Raw genomic sequence first — 22,508 nt, 5'->3', positions numbered from 1 at the left:
GTATAGTGGTTTATAGTGTTGTATAGCGGTGTATAGTGCTGTATGGGGGTGTATAGTGCTGTATAGGGGTGTATAGTGCTGTATGGGGGTGTATAGTGCTGTATAGGGTTGTATAGTGCTGTATAGGGGTGTATAGTGCTGTTTGGGGGTGTATAGTGTTTTATAGCGGTGTATAGTGCTGTATAGGGGTGTATAGTGCTGTATAGGGGTGTATAGTGCTGTATAGGGGTGGATAGTGCTTTTTAGGGGTGTATAGTGCAGTATAGGGGTGTATAGTGTTGTATAGCGGTGTATAGTGCTGTATAGGGGTGTATAGTGCTGTATGGGGGTGTGTAGTGCTATATAGAGGTGTGTAGCGCTGTATAGGGGTGTATAGTGCTGTATAGCGGTGGATAGTGCTGTATAGGGATGTATAGTGCTTTATAGGGGTGTATAGTGTTGTATAGCGGTGTATAGTGCTGTACAGGGGTGTATAGTGCTGTGTTTGGGTTTATAGTGCTTTTTAGGGGTTTATAGTGCTGTATGCGGGTGTATAGTGCTGTTTAGGGGTGTATAGTGCGGTATAGGGGTGTATAGCGCTTTATAGGGATGTATAGTGTTGTATAGGGGTGTATAGTGTTGTATAGCGGTGTATAGTGCGGTATAGGGGTGTATAGTGCTGTATAGGGTTGTATAGTGCTGTATAGGGGTGTATAGTGCTGTATAGGGGTGTATAGTGCTGTATTGGGGTGTATAGCGCTGTATAGGAGTGTATAGCGCTGTATAGGGGTGTATAGTGTTGTATAGGGATTTATAGTGGATTTTAAGGGTGCATAGTGCTGTATAGGGGTGTATAGCGCTGTATAGAAGTGTATAGCGCTGTATAGTGTTGTTTAGGGGTGTATAGTCTTGTAGAGTGGTGTGTAGTGCTGTAGAAGTATGTATAGTGGTGTATAAGGATGTATCGTACTGTTTAGTCCTCTTCAATGCAGTATAGTAGTGTAGAGGGGTGGACACTTTATGCTGTTACATGTAGTTTCCCCTCGACCCTCACCAGATGTTTTTTAGTATTCTCCCCAAATTAGCAGAGTGAATGAGCGTGACACGGATCACACCGACTCGGCGAGCTTGGCCAAGCGTGTTGGGGACAACCTCGGTAAGGTTGCTTCTTTTTATTTCATTTTGCAATACATTTCTGTCCAGAAGATATGTCTTTGAGAGTGCCAGAGGGAACCTAGAAACTATGACAATATTTATGAGATCAGATAGGATGTTATATCAAGGTCAAACAAGGTTAAAGTCACGAGCCTGAACTCAAAGGAAATGATGACACCTCCAGTTTACTCGCCTTTGTTCTTTGTCTTGTTTCAGATTTAAATTTTTTGGACTATTTTCCACTATGGTACGGATTTTGCTGTATATTTTAACGCTATGTTTTAAATTAACAACGTTGCTTGTATAGATATATGCTCAGGCAATTCGATTACATCAAAACGATTGTCGTCGGAAATAGTGTAACAAACAACTGAGCCGCCTACTCACCTCTTTGCTGAACTTTATATGAAATATGTGGTACTTGGCGATGCTTTGAATGAAAACTTTATTCACTTTACTCTAACAGTTGATTGTCGTCAAGATACCTTGGTTGTTGGGCAGTCGCTTTATAGGAAAAAACTAGTAAATTTTGAGAGGGTTGGTGTGTACATTTTTTTTTTGTACACTACTAATTGTCGCCCACGTGTTTTTCTTTTATCATTTTCTAGGATGTTTCTTAACACTATTTCTCTTTGCCTGAAATTTTTCTTTTGCGAATTCCAACTATGAATTTCTTATTTCACCATGACTGCAGAAATTCTTGCGCGCTCATGGGCTAAATTTTTATCGTCAACTTGAAGCGGACAGACACTAGAATTTATAATTTATAATTTATAATTTATTGACAATTTTTTATCAGTTTTTCATGCGTCTGTCCTGTTATTGATCATGAATTTCCTCATAACATTGTCCACAGCTAGTTTGACAATGTTACGACGAAATTCATTGTCAATAACAGGACCAGTTTTTTCCTATAAAGCGACTGCCCAAGAACCATGCTTGATTAATTAAAAAAGGCAGAACAATTGATCCTGATGGTCTGAACATCCGTGAAGAAACACATTAATTGTTTCCATTTGTTTTCTTTTATTATGTTGTTTTATCAGTATGGTATTTTATTTTACCGTATGCTTATCTCTAATTTACAGTGTCAATTACTTTTACGTATTTCCGGTATTACGAAAATATCGGCTACATAAAAACACGTCCCAATGTAAAATTCTCATTGTACCTGAAGAAAGCTGGTTTGGCCAGCCGAAATATAGTACACCTTCAAAACATCATCCTGCGTTGTGTCGGTTTTTCCTTTTGTATTCTTCATTTTATATGTGAATCAGGGCAACCAACAGATCGTTTCGGTAAATTATCTGTTCGGAAGGCCTTCAATCCCCTCTGATTTTCTGAAGAGAATTGTCACCTCGAACCTTCGTGATATGAGAAATTTAAAGTCTGTTGTTTTCGAACTGTTAAAAAATGTCGTTTTGGGTACCGAAAAAAGGTCAGCTATCATTTCCGGAAAGGCGATAAGACCAACGTTTTCGGAGTATGTACAAAAAAGCCCTAACAAATTCGAGAATACTCAAGTTCCCCTAGAATAACCGAACAGATAAAATTTTTTTAGCGCAACCTAAAATTAACCTACAGAGCTTTAAAGGTACTCCAGATAGCCTAAAACAGCGTTTAAAAGTATTTGAGAGAAAACGGTTGTTGGGTGCCCCTGATGTGAAGCCGATTAGACCACTATTCTTGGTTTTCACCAGTCATGTGATCAAAACTAAAAATCGTAACCATTCAATAAATAAATTCAAGAATCTAGGATATGATAGATGATTGCTATATAAACAACCTCGCCAAGAATCAGGTTTCTGCTGTTGTTCATTCGCCCGTTATTCGCAGAAGCGTGTCATCCAAATTTATAGAGCTTTGTATGGAGACGCCATGTTTGTGCCCTTCGGAGGGGCACAAACATGGCGACCGTAAAATTACAAAAACATCCGTCCTTGAGTTTTGCTATTGAAACGAACATTTTTACTCTAGTGCTCCGACACATTGAAATAAATGCTTCTTCTAGTGCAAGCACCGTTTATTTAACAAAAACTAAAGCGATAACTCGTCTTTTGACCTACGCGACAGTCTTTTCTGGCCGCCATTTTCATGTCACGCAACGCAAAAGCTTGGAGTGCTCTGTTACAAAAAGAAGAACTCTGTCGAGCTAAAACATTGCCAAACGTCACGTTCCTACAGGGCCTTTTATCTGATGAAACTAAAACCTCAGAAGGAAGGATAATTTCTAATTTTGGAATATGACTACGTCACATGAAAACCAAGAATTGATCCACAGTTGGATCATCGATCCGGTTGCTTCCTTAAACATTTTTAGTAACAGGCGCGGTTACCGCAGTTGTTGATTTAAAATTTGAGAGAAGCGGTGGGAAGTGAGACAGGCGGGCGGCCGAGGCAGTTATCCTCGACAGAGAGAGCTCCAGGTAAGATAATTTCAGTCCTTCGAATGTTGCTTTATACTGGCAAGTTGTGTGTGAAATTCTGTTTGTATGTGTTTGTGTCGCTGGAGCCAGTCGGGCTAACTCGAAAACCACGGGGAACGAGGTGTATCACTCCGTCCGTATACGAGCTAGCGTAAAGTGTTCCGTACCGCACGATTACTCTCCGTGTGTTTGAGTTTCTTGGCTGCATTTGTAGCAATTTTTTTCGCAACGTTGTTCGTTAGGTCGTTCGTTGAAGCTTCTATTTTACAAGTGGCGACGCTGTGCAGATTCCAGCTGACATGTGCAGTTCACGAGATTCACGCGTAGGGAATGGCGTCAGAAATATCATAGGAATGACAACAGACTGGAAAATTCAATCTAAGGTATGTCAGTTTAGTTATTACCACAAGGGTATTCGCCGGGAAGAATAATTTCGCCGAGGAATTTTTCGCCGGGAAAATCATAGATTTTCAGGCACAAAAGACGGTAACCCATTGAGGTACATAAGTATATAACCTCTACACTGTTTCAGTTAAAGTAGAATTCCGTAAAACAAAACTAAAAAGACCTTGATTTAATTCCTCAGACAAGAGTTGATTCTGAGTTCTAAAAAATGTTCTTTTGCAAGCAAGTGCAAAAATGTTACAAGATATCTTTATCGTACTTACAAATGCTAAACTTGACACTTCTGTTTTTCACGCACGAGTGATTGCATTACACATAATATTTGGGTTAATGTGACCTACACTAGTTGTACCTATCGGTAAGTGCCAACGAGTGAATTGAGTTAGTAAACAGGAGTCGATTGAATTTTGTAATATTTATTTGGGATACTTCTAGTATAACAGGTGTTGAAATGAATTTCTTTTAGTTAATGTTTCAAATTATTGCTGTAATTGAACACAACATTGTTTATTTTTCAACTCAGTGAGTGAACAAAACGCTAAACACTTAATTTTTTTGTATTTTTAAAAATCCTGCATGCGATTATTTTGTCTATCAACTTTATTGGTCACAAAATTACAATATAATTAAAAGAAGAAAAGGACCAATAGGAATTGTGCGAACGGGAAAATAAAGTTACTCATGCGAGGCGCAACCCTAAAAGCTAGTTAGAATGGTAATAGAAAATCTTAAATTTAATAAAAATTACAATTCTGCCTACCATTCTGCTTTTTGAGGCGTATACATCTTGTATTTGTGTGTTGTGATTGAATTGTACAATTGTTAAAGCTCAACAAGACCCGAGTTGTTTTCTGGAATGAATTCAAGTGTTGTTTATTTGATTCAGGGTAACGCTCAGGATTTGTTTGCCATCCATTTGACAAATTATTTCGGTAAGTAGTTTGTCTGACATTCTGCTTTTTGAAGGTGAATGTAACTTGGATTTGTTGCAATTGAATCGCATAATTGGAAAACCCCATTCAGCGAAAGCGCTCTTTGAGAGTAAATTTCAATCAACATGTTGACAGCTCAAATCGAACCAACAAGTTCACTTCTGACGACCTCTGAACAAAGTTCTTGAAATTAAAAGAAACTTCAAATCAAACATATACCATTAATCACTTAAAAACTGAAAACATGTTCAAATTAAACAAACAACATTGATAATCTTTGTCATATTACATGCAAGCTTGTTTTACACTGTTCTCTGCTCAACACTTTTACATGCGCCTCATTGATCCTTTACTAACTTATTTTACATTCACCTTCAAAAAGCAGACGCTGTGTCTCTATCTCCGGCAGCTGGACAGGTTTTCCAAAGTAATCTGTGTCCGAATCCGGAAGGCTTCCGGCCGGTTGCCGTGGCGCAGTGGTAATAGGTTTCACTTGCCATGCCAGTGACCCGAGTTCATTTCCTCTTGGGGTCGCCTGTCATAAAGTTCTTGTCATGGAGTATTTTAAAAAACCTGTCCGACTGCTGGACATGTAGCCACAGCAAAAAGCAGGATGTCAGCCAAACTACTTACCGAAATAATTCGTCAAACGGATGGCTAACAAATCCTGAGAATCACAACAAATCCAAGATGTATACGCCTCAAAAAGCAGAATGGTAGGCAAAATAGTTCTGCACGCAGGAGAGCTAACAAATATCAAAGCCTCGTAACGTCACAAAGAAAAATAGTGTTCTGATTGGTTTGTGCGATATATCAACAACATCTGGCTACATCCTAATATGGCCAAAAAAATATCACTTACGGAACCGGCTAACACGAAAATTGAGCTGAAAGATCTGAGATTTTGTCTGCATAGCCATCAAACTACGCACGGCTCTATATCTTGCTGCCTCGACAGGCTCATGCTTTCACTTGCCTGTCTTGTTGGCAATTACTTTTGCTTCACGCTAGAGCTTGTAAGTATAATCTAAGTGCACTTGGAACCTACTTTGAGTGTGAAGGGGTAAAATGTATCTACTTGGACTTTACTTAGTGGCCATGGAAACGTTCGTAGATCAAAGAAGCCGAAGTGCACCACCAAGTATGGTCTACACCACACTCGATAATGCACTTGACCAATAGGAAATGGAAGCCAACTGAAAGGGATCTGCAGCGTTGCTGCAATTCTAAATTTCATCTTCAGAGACAGCCTAAACTATTGCTTTTATATCATCCGCCACAAATGGTCTTCTGCAAATTGCAAAGCACAGGGCTTGACACTAACTTTTCAACTTAATAGCCTAGTGGCTAGTGATCACTTAGATGTTACTAGCCAAAACCTTTTTTTACGAGCCAAGCGTTGTGATTGGCTACCTTATTACATGAAATTTTTGCGACACGTTTATTTCACGATTTGGGGGTGCGCATATTTCACGACATTTAAATTCGGCAATTTTGCTGAAATCTTGTATTTCGAATCACTTAACTTCATGTCTTTGTAAACTGACTTTATCAAAGGTTCAATAACGTCAAAAGTAACAAAAACACAGTGGCGGTACTATTTGTCAATAGTAACATGTGGTATGTTCCCGACACTTACTTATTCGTGTCACGTTAATTTCGCGATTTTTTTTAAATCGCGAAATTCACAAAATCAATGTGTTGCGAAAATTTCAGGTAGGTCCAACAACAACAGAATTACTAGCAAGACTTGAAAGCACAATGCAAGTGACTCTCTTTAATACATAACGTTGGTAATTATACTGTACTTAAACTAGTTTCAAAAAAGTTCCAGTTCCTGAAAAGACTTCAGGACTCTGTTTTTCTCTGAGACTTCCTTGGAGAAATATCGAGACCCCCAAGATGTCACTGTAAAAACTGTCGAGACTTCTTCACAGACAGGCACCGTAGAAATGTGTCAAAAGCAAAACAACTACTTGAACAATACTGTAAACTGTTGTTGGGGAAATTCAACTGCTAAAATGGCTGATTTAAATGTTGAAGGAAATTAATCTTTCTCATCTAAATATTTCTGTAGTGGTAATTTTGTAAGTATGTATACAACGACAAATCACACATGTATTGTTACACTAAATGAAATGTTATTCCTTTACAGTTCTGCAGTGTTTGCGCATGAAAAAAATTTCGTAACAAAAAAAAGCATTGATGTGTGCTCTCAGAAAATGCTGTCTTGTTTGTCAAATATTTTCTTCAGCAAAAGTAACCTGTTCAGTTAGCACATGCCCAGTACCATGATATGTCCACAATGAAATTCTGACCTTGTTTCCGAGAGAAGTGTAAATTTTGTGTTTGTCTTCCTTGAAGGAGACAGAAACTAGTTCAGGCAACTTCATTTCGTTGACTAGCCAAAGTGGCTAGTGGAAATCAAAAACCTACTAGCCAAAACTAAATTTCTACTAGTCTATGGCTAGTTGGTTACCGTTAGTGTCGAGCCCTGAAACCAACTGCTGTTTCAAGTTTCAACCAGGTCATTTCTTTGCACCCGCACAACTGTTGAACATTTGACGAGTCACACCCAAACCCCAAACCTAAAAATAAACTATAAATAAGACAATTAAGATTTGTGATCCATCAAATACTTTTGCTTGTGCGCATCATGTGACTGAATATTCCCCAGCCAAAACTGGGGAATATCCAAGAATATTCCCCAATTTTCGTAACTGCACATGTTGTGAAAAATATTTGAAGGATAATAAACACGATAGCCTCCATTTGACTTTGCAAATATGCTTGCATATTTTTCCTTGGACATTATCTGCAGTTTATCTCAAGCTTTGCTCTCGGAAAATTGTTTGCCTTTTGGAACAGATAATGTCTGTGGACAAATATCCAAGCATATTTTGGTGCCAAATGGAGGCTATTGTTTATATATGTTATAATAAATTTAAGACAAAACAATCTAATTATACACAATATACTTATGAGTTATTATTTATTAATTAAGGCATCCATCCATAAAAGTAAGCTAACAATCACTTAAATGCTTGTACAAAAGCTTTTTGAACTTACTAAAGCTGCCTGTCCACATCACTCCATGGGAATGTTAAAATGGAGCTCTATTTCTCCTGTTGGGCCTTCCGTCTGGGAAATTGTCCACCAAAAATGGAGCTTTTTGAAAACACTCTTGAAACTAGAGGAATTAGAAAACTGAGCTATGTATTTTAGCGTGGACAGAAAACATTTTGAAAATGTAACTTTTTGAAAACAATGACATCATGAAGTCTAGAGGCCAGTACTAGCAGTTTATTCGCTATGCAATCCAACATGGCGGACTACAACAATGTGCTCTCAACAATCATACAGGAACCACTGACCAACATCTCCCCCCTTTGCAAAAAACAAAACAAAAGAAGTCGGTGGGTACCCTTAAGTCAGCTAACAAGTCTTCAACAAAACTCTTCAGAGTGTTTGAAGAGGCAGACAGCTGACTTCCAAACAACTTAAAGCAAATTCCAATTTGTTAGTCCAGCAAATTTAATAACTTTCTGTAGTAGGAAGGTAAATTCCAAATGCTGGAAACAGGGTTCAGGGAACAAAAAAGTTACAAGGGTAATGGACGATAAACTGACTCTAAATGAACATGAAAGGATAACACAAATACTTATGGGACGAAATTTACATATGAAGCAAAAAAAAGCATGCAGAATGTGAGAAAATACATTAACATACGGAACGGAAAAAAAAGATACAAAGGAAAAACTGATTAGCCGCAACAGTGTTTATAGTCAATTTCTTAAGAATGCCTAGTCTGTGACATAGTCTTTCAGTCTTTCAGGGGGTTTGATTATTCTCCCAGATCTTGTCTGTTTCAACAGCCTGTAGGAACCTTCCATGGGTTCTGGTTCTTTCAGGGGGGTTTCTGGTATTGCTTCTGCTGTTGTGTTTGGTTGCTCATGGGTCTGCTGTTGGCCCTACGTATGGACTTCAGCCTGTTTTTAAGGGATTTGGTGCAGGGGTTGGGTAAACTCTCGTATCCACTGTGGCTGAGTTGACTGCTGTCTGGGGTTGGATAAAAGGTGGTATTGTAGTCAACGTCCAACACGCCACTTGGCCTTTAACCGTTAAGACGAAATGTACAATTTAATGAGTGCGAACAGAAGCGATGAAAAGGGAGCGGTTACTACAAACAAAATAAATTACAAGTTATAGACGAATACAATAAAAGAAACAGAAATAACTAGCCGAAGGTAGACGATACTTACAAACGTTGTATGACTAGGAAGCTGAGGTACACGTAAAAAAAAGGAAAACGGCAGGGCGGTAAACGAGACGAGAAGATGGTAGCGTCGCGAAGAAAATGCACAAATAAACTAGAAAGACGCATACAAAAGGGGACTGAAACAAAGCAAAATTATGTGAAAAAAACCTAACAGAACATCGATAATGTGAAAGCGAGATAAACGAAAAGAATGTGATGATCACGAAAGAATGCACGCACAAACGGAAAAAATAACAATTAAATGCGGCTGCAACAGGTGGTGCTGCTGCTGCAGGTTTCATTTGGACTCTGTTCCTTCGGATCGTGGTGCTATGAGAAGTACGAATAGTGCAGGACCTTCTGTTGTCTTTCTTTATTACTTCCCCATAGGTTTCACATGTGTTTTGAGGAGCTCAGTTCTCGTGTGATCGTCATTAAGACCAAAGATATATTTGTGTCTAGTTAGTTCATCAGTTAGTTCACTGTAAGCACAAAGGCTGCTTGCTTGTCTTACTTTGACTTCCCACTCTTGTATGGACTCATGCGAGGCTTGAGATGAGGTCCAGAAGTTGAAACTGTCGGTGAGAAGGTGCGTAGTTGTTCCATCCAAACCCATGGTTTCTTCTTGTCGTCGGTGGGGATTTGAGGTTCTGTTGTGTACCTAAGTACAGACAAAGCTTCATCTGGAAGTGAAGATCGTAGGGCGGAAATTTCTGGTAGTGGGCTTTAGTAGTGATCTGCATGTTCGGTGACAGGATCTTTGCCAAGGTTGCGATAGTTGGCCTGGATGCAATAATCATTAAAACAAAGCTCAAAATTCTGGAAATTTTCACTCACATTACCCACAAGTTTGAGCTCCGGTCTTTTGAGGGTTGCCATTCTGTAATCCCACTCCTGACACCAAGTCTAGAGGCCAGTACTAGCAGGAGAACTATACTTTATTTGCTATGCGATCCAACATGGCGGACTACAACAACATTGTCTCAATAATCATATGGGAAACCGCTGACCAACAATGATGTTCTCAGTAAATTTTAAAGCTTTAAACTCTATTGCTAGGTTCAGCAATAATTCCAGCTCATCGCCAAGAAAAGTACTCTTTTCTTTCTTGGATTTGGTCTTTGTTTGGACAGACTTCAACATTTTGAAGTCAGTTTAAAGAGATTTAAAACATGTTGGAAAAATAAGCATGTAGCCACGTGGGTTCAATTAGAACCTTGTTATGCACATGCTCATGGGTGCACTGAGGCATTTTTGCTGCCTGTGCAGGGCTTCCGACATTCTGTGAAAATTTTTTGGAAATTATGTGGAAATTCCAAGGCTTATTATGAGGTAAGAAAGGTCTATTATATGTTATTTTATTAGGTCTCGGAGGAGCACAACCCATTTTTTGTTGTCCAAGACCTTAGTAGAGGATAAAGGGATGATAAAAGCATCTGAAATAAATCATCTGTTACCTCATTTTAAATTGTTGAAATTGGAATGCCCAATTTAGCCAATTTAGTGTCACATGCCGATGTAAACAGAGAATAATTTTAATAGACACTAGGGTATTATTTCATTTGTAGCCATATAATATATTTAATCTCCACAGCTGTTTCATATTTAAACACCTTTAGTTTTTTTTGTTTGACGTGCATGAAGTTATTACCACTAAATGGTACTTGTAAAGCAAGCTTTGAATGTCATTTTATAGCATGCAAAGAAAGGGCTAGCAGGCTTAAGCTAGCACTTGCCTGGACCTAAACATTTATGAACAACTGACAACCAAACAACTAAGGTGTGCAAGGCCTCTTATTTTAAACTAGTCATAATTGTCACTAAATCTGCCCCGACCTTGTAAAAATGAATTGGAAGTCCATATTGTGGTATTATTAAGGAATAGAGTTATTTGTCATTAACCTGTGGAATGCAGTTTTTTGTATTACAGTTTCTGAGTGTAATTCCTATGTTGTCTTTTGTGTTTTCTCAATTATTACACTTTGTTTCTCTTCTCTCACGGCGAGTTTCTGAATGGCGGTTCCCGGTGACTTTGGTTGCTTCTACATAGTCGTTCCAGCATGTGAGGAAGTAAGACCATTCTTCATCTCGATCTTGCGGCAGAGACTGTTGGGCGCCAGACCAGACCCGTGGCAGCAGGATGTGGTGCAGCGACGGCTGCGGTGTGAGTGTCGCTCGAATGGATGGAGATTAGAACAGCAGCCAGGGCATCCTCAACATCAGCCATTTCGTACTCACAATCACAAGAAGGAGAAGGTCTGTTTGAAGCTGAGAGTTTACTTTCGGCAGAGAGACACTACATGTTGTGAAAGCAAGATGGCGGGCGGTTTATTGTCTTTCCTGAACAACAAAACTGGACTTCTTGTCGCTGAGATTCCTGTCGTTTTCTCTGTAGACTTATCTTCACTTTTCTATCATAGATAAGAGTCCATCCATTTTGCTAGTACAACAGCTTAATTAGTTCAGCTCAGAACAGTTCGCATGTACACGGAATAATAGAAAAGTGAAATGAAACAAAAGACAACAAATGTGGCCTGACTAGTGCCAGGTCCCTAACTTGAGTACACTAGTGCCAGGCACGGCTTGACTGATTTTGCTCTACCAAACATGTTATGTTTAGCATGGACAATTACTGTTTATACTCCTTGTAATAAATTCAACCAACAAATTGAATGCAATGTAATAGAATGCACGTGAAACAACAAAACAATCTTCAATTTTTTATTTGTAACTAACACTATAAATGTCCTATTACTAATGTCTAATCCTGTGATATAACAATTTTTGATTTAATGGTGAAAATGCTTCAGTTGTATTATGTGGTATAATTAATCTCTGTGAGATAGTGGTGATGGTTGATTTATGTGGTAAATTGTCTTATTGAAAATTGTGTTCTAAGCATGTAATTTTATGAAAGCATAAATTGTATTATTAAAAATTTTGTTGTAAGGATGCAATGAATGAACGAATGAATGAAAGAAATGAATGAAAGACTTAATTAAAGGGTCAATAGTATTTAGCTTAAATAAAATTATTGGGGACACTATTTACAATATTATGAAAGCATAATAATTATTGAGTATATGGTTTGTCATCCTTATCATGAATGTTATCAGTGGGTGATTGTAAAGTAAAATTGTTATCTTCATTCATTTGAAACTCACAAAAGTTGACTGGTGAATTATCAAGTTGCACAGATGCATCAGACTTCTTACTTCTCTTGGCTGTGTTTGCAATTGCCTTCTTTCTTTTTATACTTCGTGTAAAATGAACTTTTTTCCTTCTCTTCTTTTTTTTCTGACTGTGCACAACTTTAGTGCCTGACAGTGATGGAGTATCACTGATTTTAGCATCATTAGTATTTTCTAGCTCTACTGCAAGGGAGCTTTTGCAAATGACTTGCATGTAACTTTTGGCATTGCATTAGGTTTCATGTCCATACAGGTATTGTAATTTGCCCATTTTTCTAGAGTGCAGTTTGAAATTTCATCTCGTTCACACTGGCTCTCCATCCCTCTCAGCTCATAAATTGTGAAAACCACCCTTTATAAACTTGTCACAATGAAGAAAAATTTGCAAAATAGAACTAGTATGCCTATCTGCAGTGAATGCGAAAGGGGTCAAGAGTTAAACCAGACAATTATTTGTTGTGCATTTGTGCAGCCTCCTTTCCAGCAGTTGTAGCATGTTATGCAATGCTTTGAAACCCATGTTGCATTCTAGTAATTGCATGAGAAAGAGGTTGCTAGGGCTACAAATGTTTCTTTCATCTAGTTTCCAGGGTCTAATTGCTTAAAAGTGGGTTAACTTGACTGCACAAAACCATTAACCCTGGGTTAGTGTGCTAACCGTGCTTTGATTAACCAGACCAAGAACTCAGTACAAGAAAAACACAGGTTAATTTTCAACAATATAATTTAGAACTGAACTAGTTCTAGGTTTAGACAGGAAGGTATGACGAACCCACAAATGCTGTGATAGTTGACACTGGCTGAATGAAAAGGAGTCTGGAATGGTTGTATGAGGTGATTTGAGTAAAAGAAATGCATAAAGATGTAAATGAAGATAATAAGTTAAAGTTCAACACAACTGTCAGAATCAACTTTACTTTAAGACAAACCTTTCAGCATCAACATGTGTACAAACCAGAACAATCCTAACAAAGATAACATTACAACTATTGTAACAGAACTGTGTATAAGTGAGGGCCATTAGAAATATGGGTAGTCTCCCTACCTTCTAATTGTCCAGTCATATAAAATGAATAACAACAACAGCAACATGTAAACTGAAGATGTAAGCCAGAAGGCTATGTTAAGTAATAGTATATTGGTAGACTGAAAAGTCGTTGCTGATGCGTGACACTTGGTTAAAAATGAGTGAAGCAATACTGGATGTATAAATATTGGAAAGCGTCAAAAATGTTCATGAAAACACAGACGTTTCGGGTATATGACCCTTCTTCAGTGTTAAAAAACCATTATAAAACTGTTAAAATACACAGTAGATTTGTAACTATGTTAGATGGGCACGCGCATGTAGAAAAATTGTGCGTGCATTGTTTAAATGTAGCTGAAGTTTATGTTTAGGCCATGCGACTGCACTGTTCCTAGCCGAAAAATCAGCTTCATCTCCTGTTGTTTTCGCTGGATGTTGGTGCCACTACACAAACGCATACCACACACCTGGACATCTGTGATACTGTGGCCCGTAGAGTGGAAATGTTGGGCCACAGGAAATCCAGGAGTGTTCTTGCGTATGCTTCGCAAATGCTCACCAAATTGACTTCTGAGGCTTTGACCGGTTTCACCGATGTAGAGATGGGAGCATCTGCGGCAGGATATGCAATACACGAGATTTTCCGACATACATGTAAAATGTTCTCGGATGGTATAGGTGCATTTAGGACCTGGTATCACGGTGAGAGGATTGATGTACTCACAGGTGTTGCAACGAGAGCATTGACATGCACATGACCCAGGCTGCTCAGACGAGGAGTTGTTGGTGGAGCGTACCAACATGTTTCGTAGGTTGAGGTTGCGTTTGTATGCCACAAAAGGTGCTCGTGGGAAGATGTCACACGTTTGCAGATCCGTTGATAGAATGTGAAAGTTCTGAATTAGATACCATTTAATTTGGGTGTTAAAGGGGTGGTATGTGAGGACCACAGGCACTCTATCAACTGTTTTTTCACCATGTTCGGACCCGCTCAGCGTGTCTGGATGACGGATGGTTGTTACCCTACACAGATCATGCTCTAGGGAAGTAGACGGATAACCACGCTGTGTAAAAAATGTAGTCATGTCCCGAGATTTAACCAGGAAGTCATCGTCGTCAGAGCAAAGTCGACGCAGGCGGAGGAACTGGTTGTAAGGGATAGCATGCTTGCAGTGGTCAGGATGAAAAGAGAAATGGAGGTAGTTGTGAGTATCTGTTTCCTTGTAGAAGACAGAGGTTTGAATCTTATCATCAGAAATGCGTAGGTTGATTTCCAGGAAGGGTAGTTCCGTGTCAGTAGTACTGGATGTAAATTGAAGTGCTGGGTGGAAGTTAGAAATGAAGTCAATGAAGGCTTCGAGTTCCTCTCTCCGGCATGACGCTGCTCCAACAATGTCATCGATGTACCTTTTGTGCAGCTGAGGTATGAATCCGGTGTACTGCTCGCGAATTTGTTCTACATGTCCAACGAACAAGCAGGCATAGTTTGACCCCATTTTGCTTCCCATTGCAACTCCACCAAGTTGACGATAGTATTCATTGTTGAAAGAGAATGAGTTTAAGGTTAGCACCAGCTCGGCTAGTCTTGAGGGTGGACGTTGAAGGTTCTTTGAGATCGCGCTTGTCAAGGAAGTAGGCCAGCGCTTGCAGTCCAGGGTTGTTAGGAATAACCGTGTATAGTGATTTGACGTCCATAGTAAACAGAAAGTGATGATCTGGTGAAGCGGTGTCAAATCTGAACGAATCGAAAATGTGGAGTACATGGTTAGTGCATTGCAGAGGCACTAGACAAATGATTCTTTGGGGTTAAAGGTCATAATCAGTGATTGTAACTGAAACTAATGGTTTTTACATGATGGTGAAAAGTGTAATAAACATTGGCAAGTTAAGATCTGCATTGTTTCAATGTTTTGTTCAGTGTAATGGAGACAATGGACAATTCAGGAGATTGCTAGAACACGGTTGTTGTGACTGTAGGTTATGGTTGCATTCACACTTAGAAGCATCTCTGTCAGGTCTTTTTCTGTCAGCTGGCTAAACTCTTTGTCTTGACCTGACTGTTGTTTGTAAATTGCATACAGCACTGAAAGTTTGTCATCAAAGATGGTCAGTGTTACGTCTTCTTGATCAGCTGTGACAAACAGTGCTGGGGTCAATGAATGTGATTAAACATGGCTGCTTAAATTATCTCAAAATATGTGATCTGGTAAACCTTTTATGAAATTGAGCAGAATTTCAACAATAAACGCTGTTCCATTCCCACCCCTTCATATGCTCGAGGATAGAGCGCTACATCTTTTTCTAGACAACAAAAATTTTGCCTGGATGATGATTGTTATCCAGCAACATGTGAAGGATAAGGATAAGGATAAGGATAAGGATACTTTATTTAAAGTGGCAATATACTTAGCCATATGGCTAGTTTAAAGCATGTTTTTCTCGATCCATTCGAGATTGAACAAATGTCATGTTCAAACTTTTCACAGTTGCAGTATGCGCTGTCATAATGATCATGGACAAAGCATTTTTCTGACACCAAAGAAATGAAAATTCTTTGGTGATAATTCCCTTGCCTTGTGGTGGGAAATATGCATTTGCGGCGGTCACTATTAATCATTAGAAAACTTCACCAATTATCAAAGTTCTTACCTTGTAATAGGTAGCAGTTTGTGTTCTGAAAAGGAAAGAAATTTGGTCCGAAATCCAACAAACATGCATAAGCTGCCATTCTGTGTTGTCTAAACTATGTCTTGCTTGTTTACTCAAACATTCAAATCACAAAATAAGATTTCCTTTTGTGAAACATTCAGGCAAAACTATGCAAAAACTTTGTCGGAGCCTTTTAATATGCTTTCATGCCTTAATGGTTAAATTTTAGTCTGTGAGCTGTAATGTGAGCAATATTTGCTCACATTACATCTGTTTATGAGAAGACAATGCGTTATTGAAGGAAATTTGCCAGCCTGTATAGTCATACATCATTGACCATTGTGGTTTGTTTGTGGCCGGAGATTAATGCCTGTTTTAGTCAAATATTTGAGCAAAGTATGTTTGTTAATATGAGTGTGGATGAAGAGAGTCTCTTTGTGATTTAAAGAACCTTTGATTCTTTCGGTAACACTTGTGCACAATTTGTGACTTTGAATTGCAAAATTATTTTAGCATCAGTTACTGAACATGGAAAACAACAGTTGGGTTTAGATAAAAATATGTGGCCCCAGTATGTTACTGATGTGCATACAAACCCAGGATGACTGAATTGTGTCACCTGTAATACTTGTACCACTCAGCCTGTTTTGAACAATGTATCAAACTCTAAATTCCTGTTTATTGAATTTCCTCCGGGGTTGATGAAGGACATAAATGTCTCTGAGCTGTTTGAGATCACCGGAGCTCAGTACAAACTGAGAGGTGTTGTGCCATGCAACAATAACCACTTTACTTGTGCTGTTGAAAATCATTGTATATGGACTTATTTTGATGACCTTTGTTGCCGACGCAGCGAAGGAGCCTGAAGTTACTGAGTGAAGTCAGCAGATATAATTGGCAAGGGAAGCGAGCCTCAAACATCTATCACGATCCATTGAGGTGTACCCACAAATGCAACCACAATGCCTTGCACGCTGTGTTTCTTGCCATGTGTTCTTCTCTTCTGGACTTGGCGTAAGTTCAGCTTTCACTTGAAAATGTTTGATGAAAAAGTAGTTTGCAGGCTCCTCACCTAAAGAAAGTTGGAAAGCCTGGATGTTAAAAATTTGTCATGAAAGAAATGTCATGTTTTCATGGCTGTTTTAGGAGATAAACTACTTCAAGGTAATCAATCTCTTTGAACATTTGCGTTAGCATCAACAAATATACTCCCTTTGAACACTTCCCTTCGCATCCATGAATGTACTCAAGAACTGTTAAAGCACGAGATCGCAGATTCAAGTCTGTCCTTCATAAAGCAGTTATTGTGGACTTTCTACACAGTGGTGCCTGGGAACTGCTAACAAACAGATGTTTCTCCAGGTTTTTGTAGGGCCCCCCCGTCATTTGTGCACACTTCACTGCCAGGTTGCAGACATCTTTCAAGAATTGGCAACAGAGTTGCACGATGTTGACTTGCCACCACTTCGTAGTAACCTTTAGCAGGCCTCGTGGCTGTTGAAATCATGCCAAAGACCTACAAGTCGGGAGCTTGCCTTCTTCTGTTATACTAATTGAGTTAATGATTGTTGATCAATGAAACTATTTGTCAAAGAATTCAACCGAAATTCAACAAAGCAATGGTATCATAACAAATTAGAAGCATTTAGTATACTTACCTTTGCTTTGTGATTGAATTTGCTCTCATCCCACTTGACGACAGCTGTTCCCCTAAATGGAATGAAAGGATTTCTCTCAATGTCCATGGATCATGCATCCTCCAAACTCCGGAAAATAGTACAGACCAAGTTATTGTTTATAGACATCATAGCCATCGATTTACGACTCTGGTCCATTGAACAGAAGTAAATCAGTGTCAGTAGTTCCCCCAGAGGGATTTTTGGCCACTTTGTAAAAAACCTGTTGGTTCCTACCCTGCACTTTTTCTTGTAAGTGCTGCATCTCCTAAAGGAGTAGAACCAGTGTCGAAATAAAAATGTTTGTTGGAAGTGCTTTTGAGGCTGTGGCTTGTGCAGTAGGCAATGTTACCAGGTTGTTTTCAAGAAACCGCTATGTAGCGATCAACTGTAGAACTTCCTGGGATCAGCCCTTGGGTGTTTCCTGTGAGATTCATGATGGACTTTCTTTTTGGTTGAACAATATCAGTGCTATCAATGGTAAGGTTATGTTGAAGAAATAGCTTTGAAGAAATTGGTAACTTGAAGTCTTCTTCCAAGAGACTAGTTTGCCTTTTGGGAGGAATGCCAGCAGACAATAACTGAGACAAGGAAATCCTATTAGTTGTGTTCGGATTTTAGTCATGACAGACAGATAAAACTGATACACATTTCAAGTAATAAAAATTAATATTCTAAACCATGTTTCCATGATATGTATTGTTACATGTAGTGTAAGGAGAAAATTAATATATTGGTCATTATCTGGGATTAAAATTAAAATTGTAAATAATTATGTATATTTTGCATATTGTGCATATTTAGGCCTAAATAAAGTAGCTCTTATGGTTTCATACATTTTTTAAAAAATGAGGGGTGTTGTGTAAATATGGAACCTTTCCACACAGCCGTCATTCCAAAATACCAGAAAATGAATAATCTTCTAGTTACTTTAGTGGAGAATCCTCAGTTGTGTGTTTACATTTTGAGCAGCAACTCTTATAGCCAGTGTTATTTCACAAATGAGCAATCAGCGATGGTGCAATGATGGACATTCTAGACTGAGAAATTTCAATCAACTACAGGTTACATATTTCGTCGAAAGGGTTACCAGAGTCAAATATTCAAAGAAATCCTTCCTTCACAGCTCCACATTTCTTAATTGTGGAAAGCATTTGTATACAACCTTCCATGTCTGTTTGTCGCCCATTGAGGTGTAAAAGGAGGCTTCCTTCATTCAGTCATCCTTATTGAGAGTGTCCTGTTAATGGCTTCTGGGAATAGCCGATCTTCTTTCCTTTAGCCAAACTACAATCATGGACAAATTGTGTTGGAAAATGCCAAAATCATGAAATCATAATCATAATACCTACAGAATGAGTGTCAACAACCCCATTCCCCCATTCAATGTTGGAAAAAGGTAAAATACAAACTTGTGTTAGATGAAAGTGTTTTGTTAACATTGCTCAGGGGTGGGGAGGGGCAAAATGTGTATAGAATGATTTTTTTCCAACCCTTGTGACCAAGGTTGTAGCTTTCTTTTAAATTGCCTTCCAGTTGGGTTTGACTGGAGTCACTTTTGCTAGAGTCATCATGCGAGATCTGTATGGTGGTCTGGGACTGCCATAACAAAATAACCCATTGTCTTAACAAATTTCTTGTAAATTTATGTTTTATTTGCATTTTTGGTTGTATTCTTTGTTTCTTTTAATGTCATTTTGTTTTGTCTCGCAAACATATTAATTTAAAATCAAAAGTAATTAAATCAAGAAATTAATTTAAATCAAAAGAAAATATCTCAAGGAATAAAATAAAACAAAATGTTTTAAAAAATGAAAGTTATTTCAAACGTAACCAAATTAGCTGTGAAATAAATTTAAAAACTAATTTGAAAAAATAGTTTGAAAAAAGGCATTGTAAACTTAACTAAAAGCAAAATTGTCCATGGCCTATCGTTGCCATAGGAAATGAAAGCAAAATAGTTGATCATGGCCTGTCATTGCCATAGCAGGAAAAAAAAGCTGGGGGGTCTAAAGTTGGTATATGAAACTTTTATCTTGATGGTAATTGTCATACTGTAGATGCCACCAAGAGGAATGAGCAAGACGGTGCAAGAGGAAGATACGCCAGCTGACATTTTCAGGAGGGGAGAGGAATGCAGAAAAATGTGTCCATTATGCAGAAAACTACAGTGGCTCACAAGTATTACAGCAAAAGTATCAATTTAATACTACACAATTAAAAAAATAGCGTCAACATTAACTTTAGTTTACTGTCTTAAGTTTAAGGTGGGCAAACTTATTTTTAAACCAACCAAAGTAAAGATCTGGTAACCACTCCAAAGGTTTGAATGCCACAGCAAAAACTTGTAAATGCTGCAGCAAAAGTTTGTGAATGCCAAGGCAAAACGTTGTGAATGCCACGGCAAAAGTATGCGAACACCACAGCAAAAGTTTGTGAACTTCACGGCAAAAGTTTGTGAATGCCATGGCAAAAGTTTGTGAAAGCCAAGGCAAAAGTTTGTGAACGCCATGGCAAAAGTTTTTGAACGCCATGGCAAAAGTTTGTGAAAGCCACAGCAAAAAGTTGTGAAAATTGAAAAAAGCCACAGCAGAAGTGACAACACTTGTGTCAGTTTTGCCCCAAGAGAGACCCTAGGAACAAGGTTTGGTCCAAACACACAAAATGGCAGACGGAGATAGCAAAGAGGTTGCGATTCGCAATTATTTTAACAAAGCTTTACTTATGATGAAATACTTGCTTTTTGGGATAAATACCATGGTGTTGGAATGAGTATAGCTCTGCTGAAAAGGTGCTTGAAACAATACAGTTTGAAAAGAAGAAATGTGGAATACGACGTGAGTTCAGTTCAAGACAAGATCAGAAGTTTATTAGATGGACCTGACTGCATGGGAGGCTACAGGCATGTTTGGCACACCCTCAAGATGCAAGGTGTTAGTGTTCCATGCTATACTGTCGAAGCCTCGCTTAGAGAATTGGATCCTGAAGGAACAGAGAAAAGAAGGGCACACTGCCTTCGTAGAAGGGCCTACTGGTACAATGGGCCAAATGATACATCACACTGCGATGGCTATGACAAACTCAAACCTTTCAGTTTTCCAATTCACGCCTGCATCAATGGATGGAGCAGAAAGGTATTATGATTGTATGTAACGCAATCAAACAACTGGCCTCATAATATTGCGACCTATTATCTTGATGCCGTTGAACACCAAGCTGGATGTCCTCAGAAACTGATTACAGACTTGGGGACTGAGAATGTTTTAATGGCTTCGATACACAGTTATTTTCCAGTTGATTTAAACAGTCATCATTGCATTACATCACCCAGAAATCAGAGATCAGAGGCATGGTGGTCCTGCTTCAGAGGAAGCAGAACAAACTAGTGGATAAATTTCTTTAAAGATTTGGAACACCAAGGAACTTTTAATCCAGCTAGTGAACTAGAATCAGAGTGCTTGTGGTTCTGTTTTGCACAGTTACTGCAGGAAGATATTGAGCAGCTAAAAGAGCATTGGAACACACATTAAATTCAAAAGTCGAGACATGATACCATGTCTGGATGACCAGATTCCTTATGCTATTTACCTGAGATTCATGGTGGGACTACTAACTTGATAGCACATGTTCCCGATGACGAGCTACAGTATGCCAGAGTGCAGTTAGTAGAACGAGCTTAAAAGAAATGACTATCAAGAGTATTTCCAGTATGTTACTACCACTTGTGACTTACAGAGGCCTCACAGTCGGAGAGCAGGTTTAGAGTTATACAACACATTATTGGACTGTACAGTCAATGGCTCTTAAATGATTTACTCACTAAACACCGGCAAGTGTGATAACCTGGAGATGAAAGGGTCTCTGCTCATGGGCAAAGGGACGTAAGAGATCATTCTTTATGGGGTATATTGTAGGGAGGGAAGGCTGGTGAAATATTTGATAGATGTGGTATATATGATGTAAGATACCCTGCTCCCTATATGTGACACTAAATTTTTGATATGACCCCCTCCCCAAAAAATGATAAACTATAAATATTAAAACTTCTATCAAGCTCAAAGGAAAAAAATATCAGCTAAAATCTGCCAAAACATGTTTTTTAAATTCTAAATTGTTTTTTAAACTAGTTGGAACTTTGCTCCTGTTCAGACTGCAAGGTTTAAGTGACAATAATAAATGCTGGTACTGTACATTGATTAACTGTTTATTGGTGGGATGTGATAGTTAGTGAGGTAATGTGTATTTGCAACAAAATAGTTGGTAGAGTTGCATTCATGCTATTTGGTGCATGACAAAGCAGGAGGTCCAGGGGCATGCTCTCCCATGCATTCTGGTAGAAATTTTGCACTACACTACATAATTCGACACTTGGAAGTTATTATTTTGAGTGCCTCCCCCCTTACACAGCAAATGTTTCTGATGCCGTCACCCCCTGCAGCCATATTTTTTGGGCATGCCTCACCACCTCATAAAAAAATGAATGGTCCCAAAGAAAATGTTATTTTGTAATCTTTCTTAGTAAACCTTAAAATGTTTATTAATAAACTTTGGAAAAATAAGAAGGACAAAATAAAATGGACTAGTATGGACCAAGACCTTTCCACGGGGGTCTTACGGATCGTTGACATCAAACTTAAGATAAAATCGCTCAGACTTGCATGGATCAAAGGACTACCCTCTAGAGATAACTGCAATTGGAAAGTAGTACCAGACTTTTTTTTTAACAAACACAGAGGTCTCAATTTCCTGCTTCGATGTAACTACGATGTCAAATATTTAAGGCACATTCCAACATTCTATAGAGACATAT

At 38.6% G+C, this 22,508-nt stretch overlaps 2 protein-coding genes and 2 pseudogenes across 2 annotated transcripts in view; 2 read left to right on the top strand and 2 right to left on the bottom strand.

Annotated features, from left to right (window-relative positions):
- Positions 1–270: 270 nt before the first annotated feature.
- LOC149099482 (uncharacterized) overlaps positions 271–22,508 on the top strand; it is a 71,553-nt gene continuing 49,315 nt past the window's right edge. The window contains exons 1-2 of the mRNA XM_089276846.1: positions 271–3,560; positions 3,803–3,943. The gene's annotated coding sequence lies outside the window, so the exon portion shown is untranslated. The remainder of the gene's footprint in view (positions 3,561–3,802; positions 3,944–22,508) is intronic.
- Positions 6,648–10,126, bottom strand: LOC149099488 (uncharacterized; annotated as a pseudogene).
- On the bottom strand, positions 13,718–15,098 carry LOC149099487 (uncharacterized). Its single transcript, XM_089278789.1, has one exon. The coding sequence runs from the start codon at positions 14,879–14,881 to the stop codon at positions 13,718–13,720; it is 1,164 nt and encodes a 387-aa protein (XP_089134915.1). The 5' UTR covers positions 14,882–15,098.
- LOC149099486 (uncharacterized) lies at positions 18,929–21,767 on the top strand (annotated as a pseudogene).

The sequence above is a fragment of the Orbicella faveolata genome, unplaced genomic scaffold (assembly GCF_042242905.1).
Source record: "Orbicella faveolata isolate gen_17 unplaced genomic scaffold, um_ofav_v1 contig_46, whole genome shotgun sequence".
Lineage (NCBI taxonomy): Eukaryota > Metazoa > Cnidaria > Anthozoa > Scleractinia > Merulinidae > Orbicella > Orbicella faveolata.
Note: the sequence above shows the minus strand (reverse complement) of the source record. Positions and strands in the feature narration are given on the sequence as shown.

Bases quoted from the DNA above. Each gene is read 5' to 3' on its own strand.
- LOC149099487 (XM_089278789.1), bottom strand. From the start codon at position 14,881: ATGGGAAGCAAAATGGGGTCAAACTATGCCTGCTTGTTCGTTGGACAT.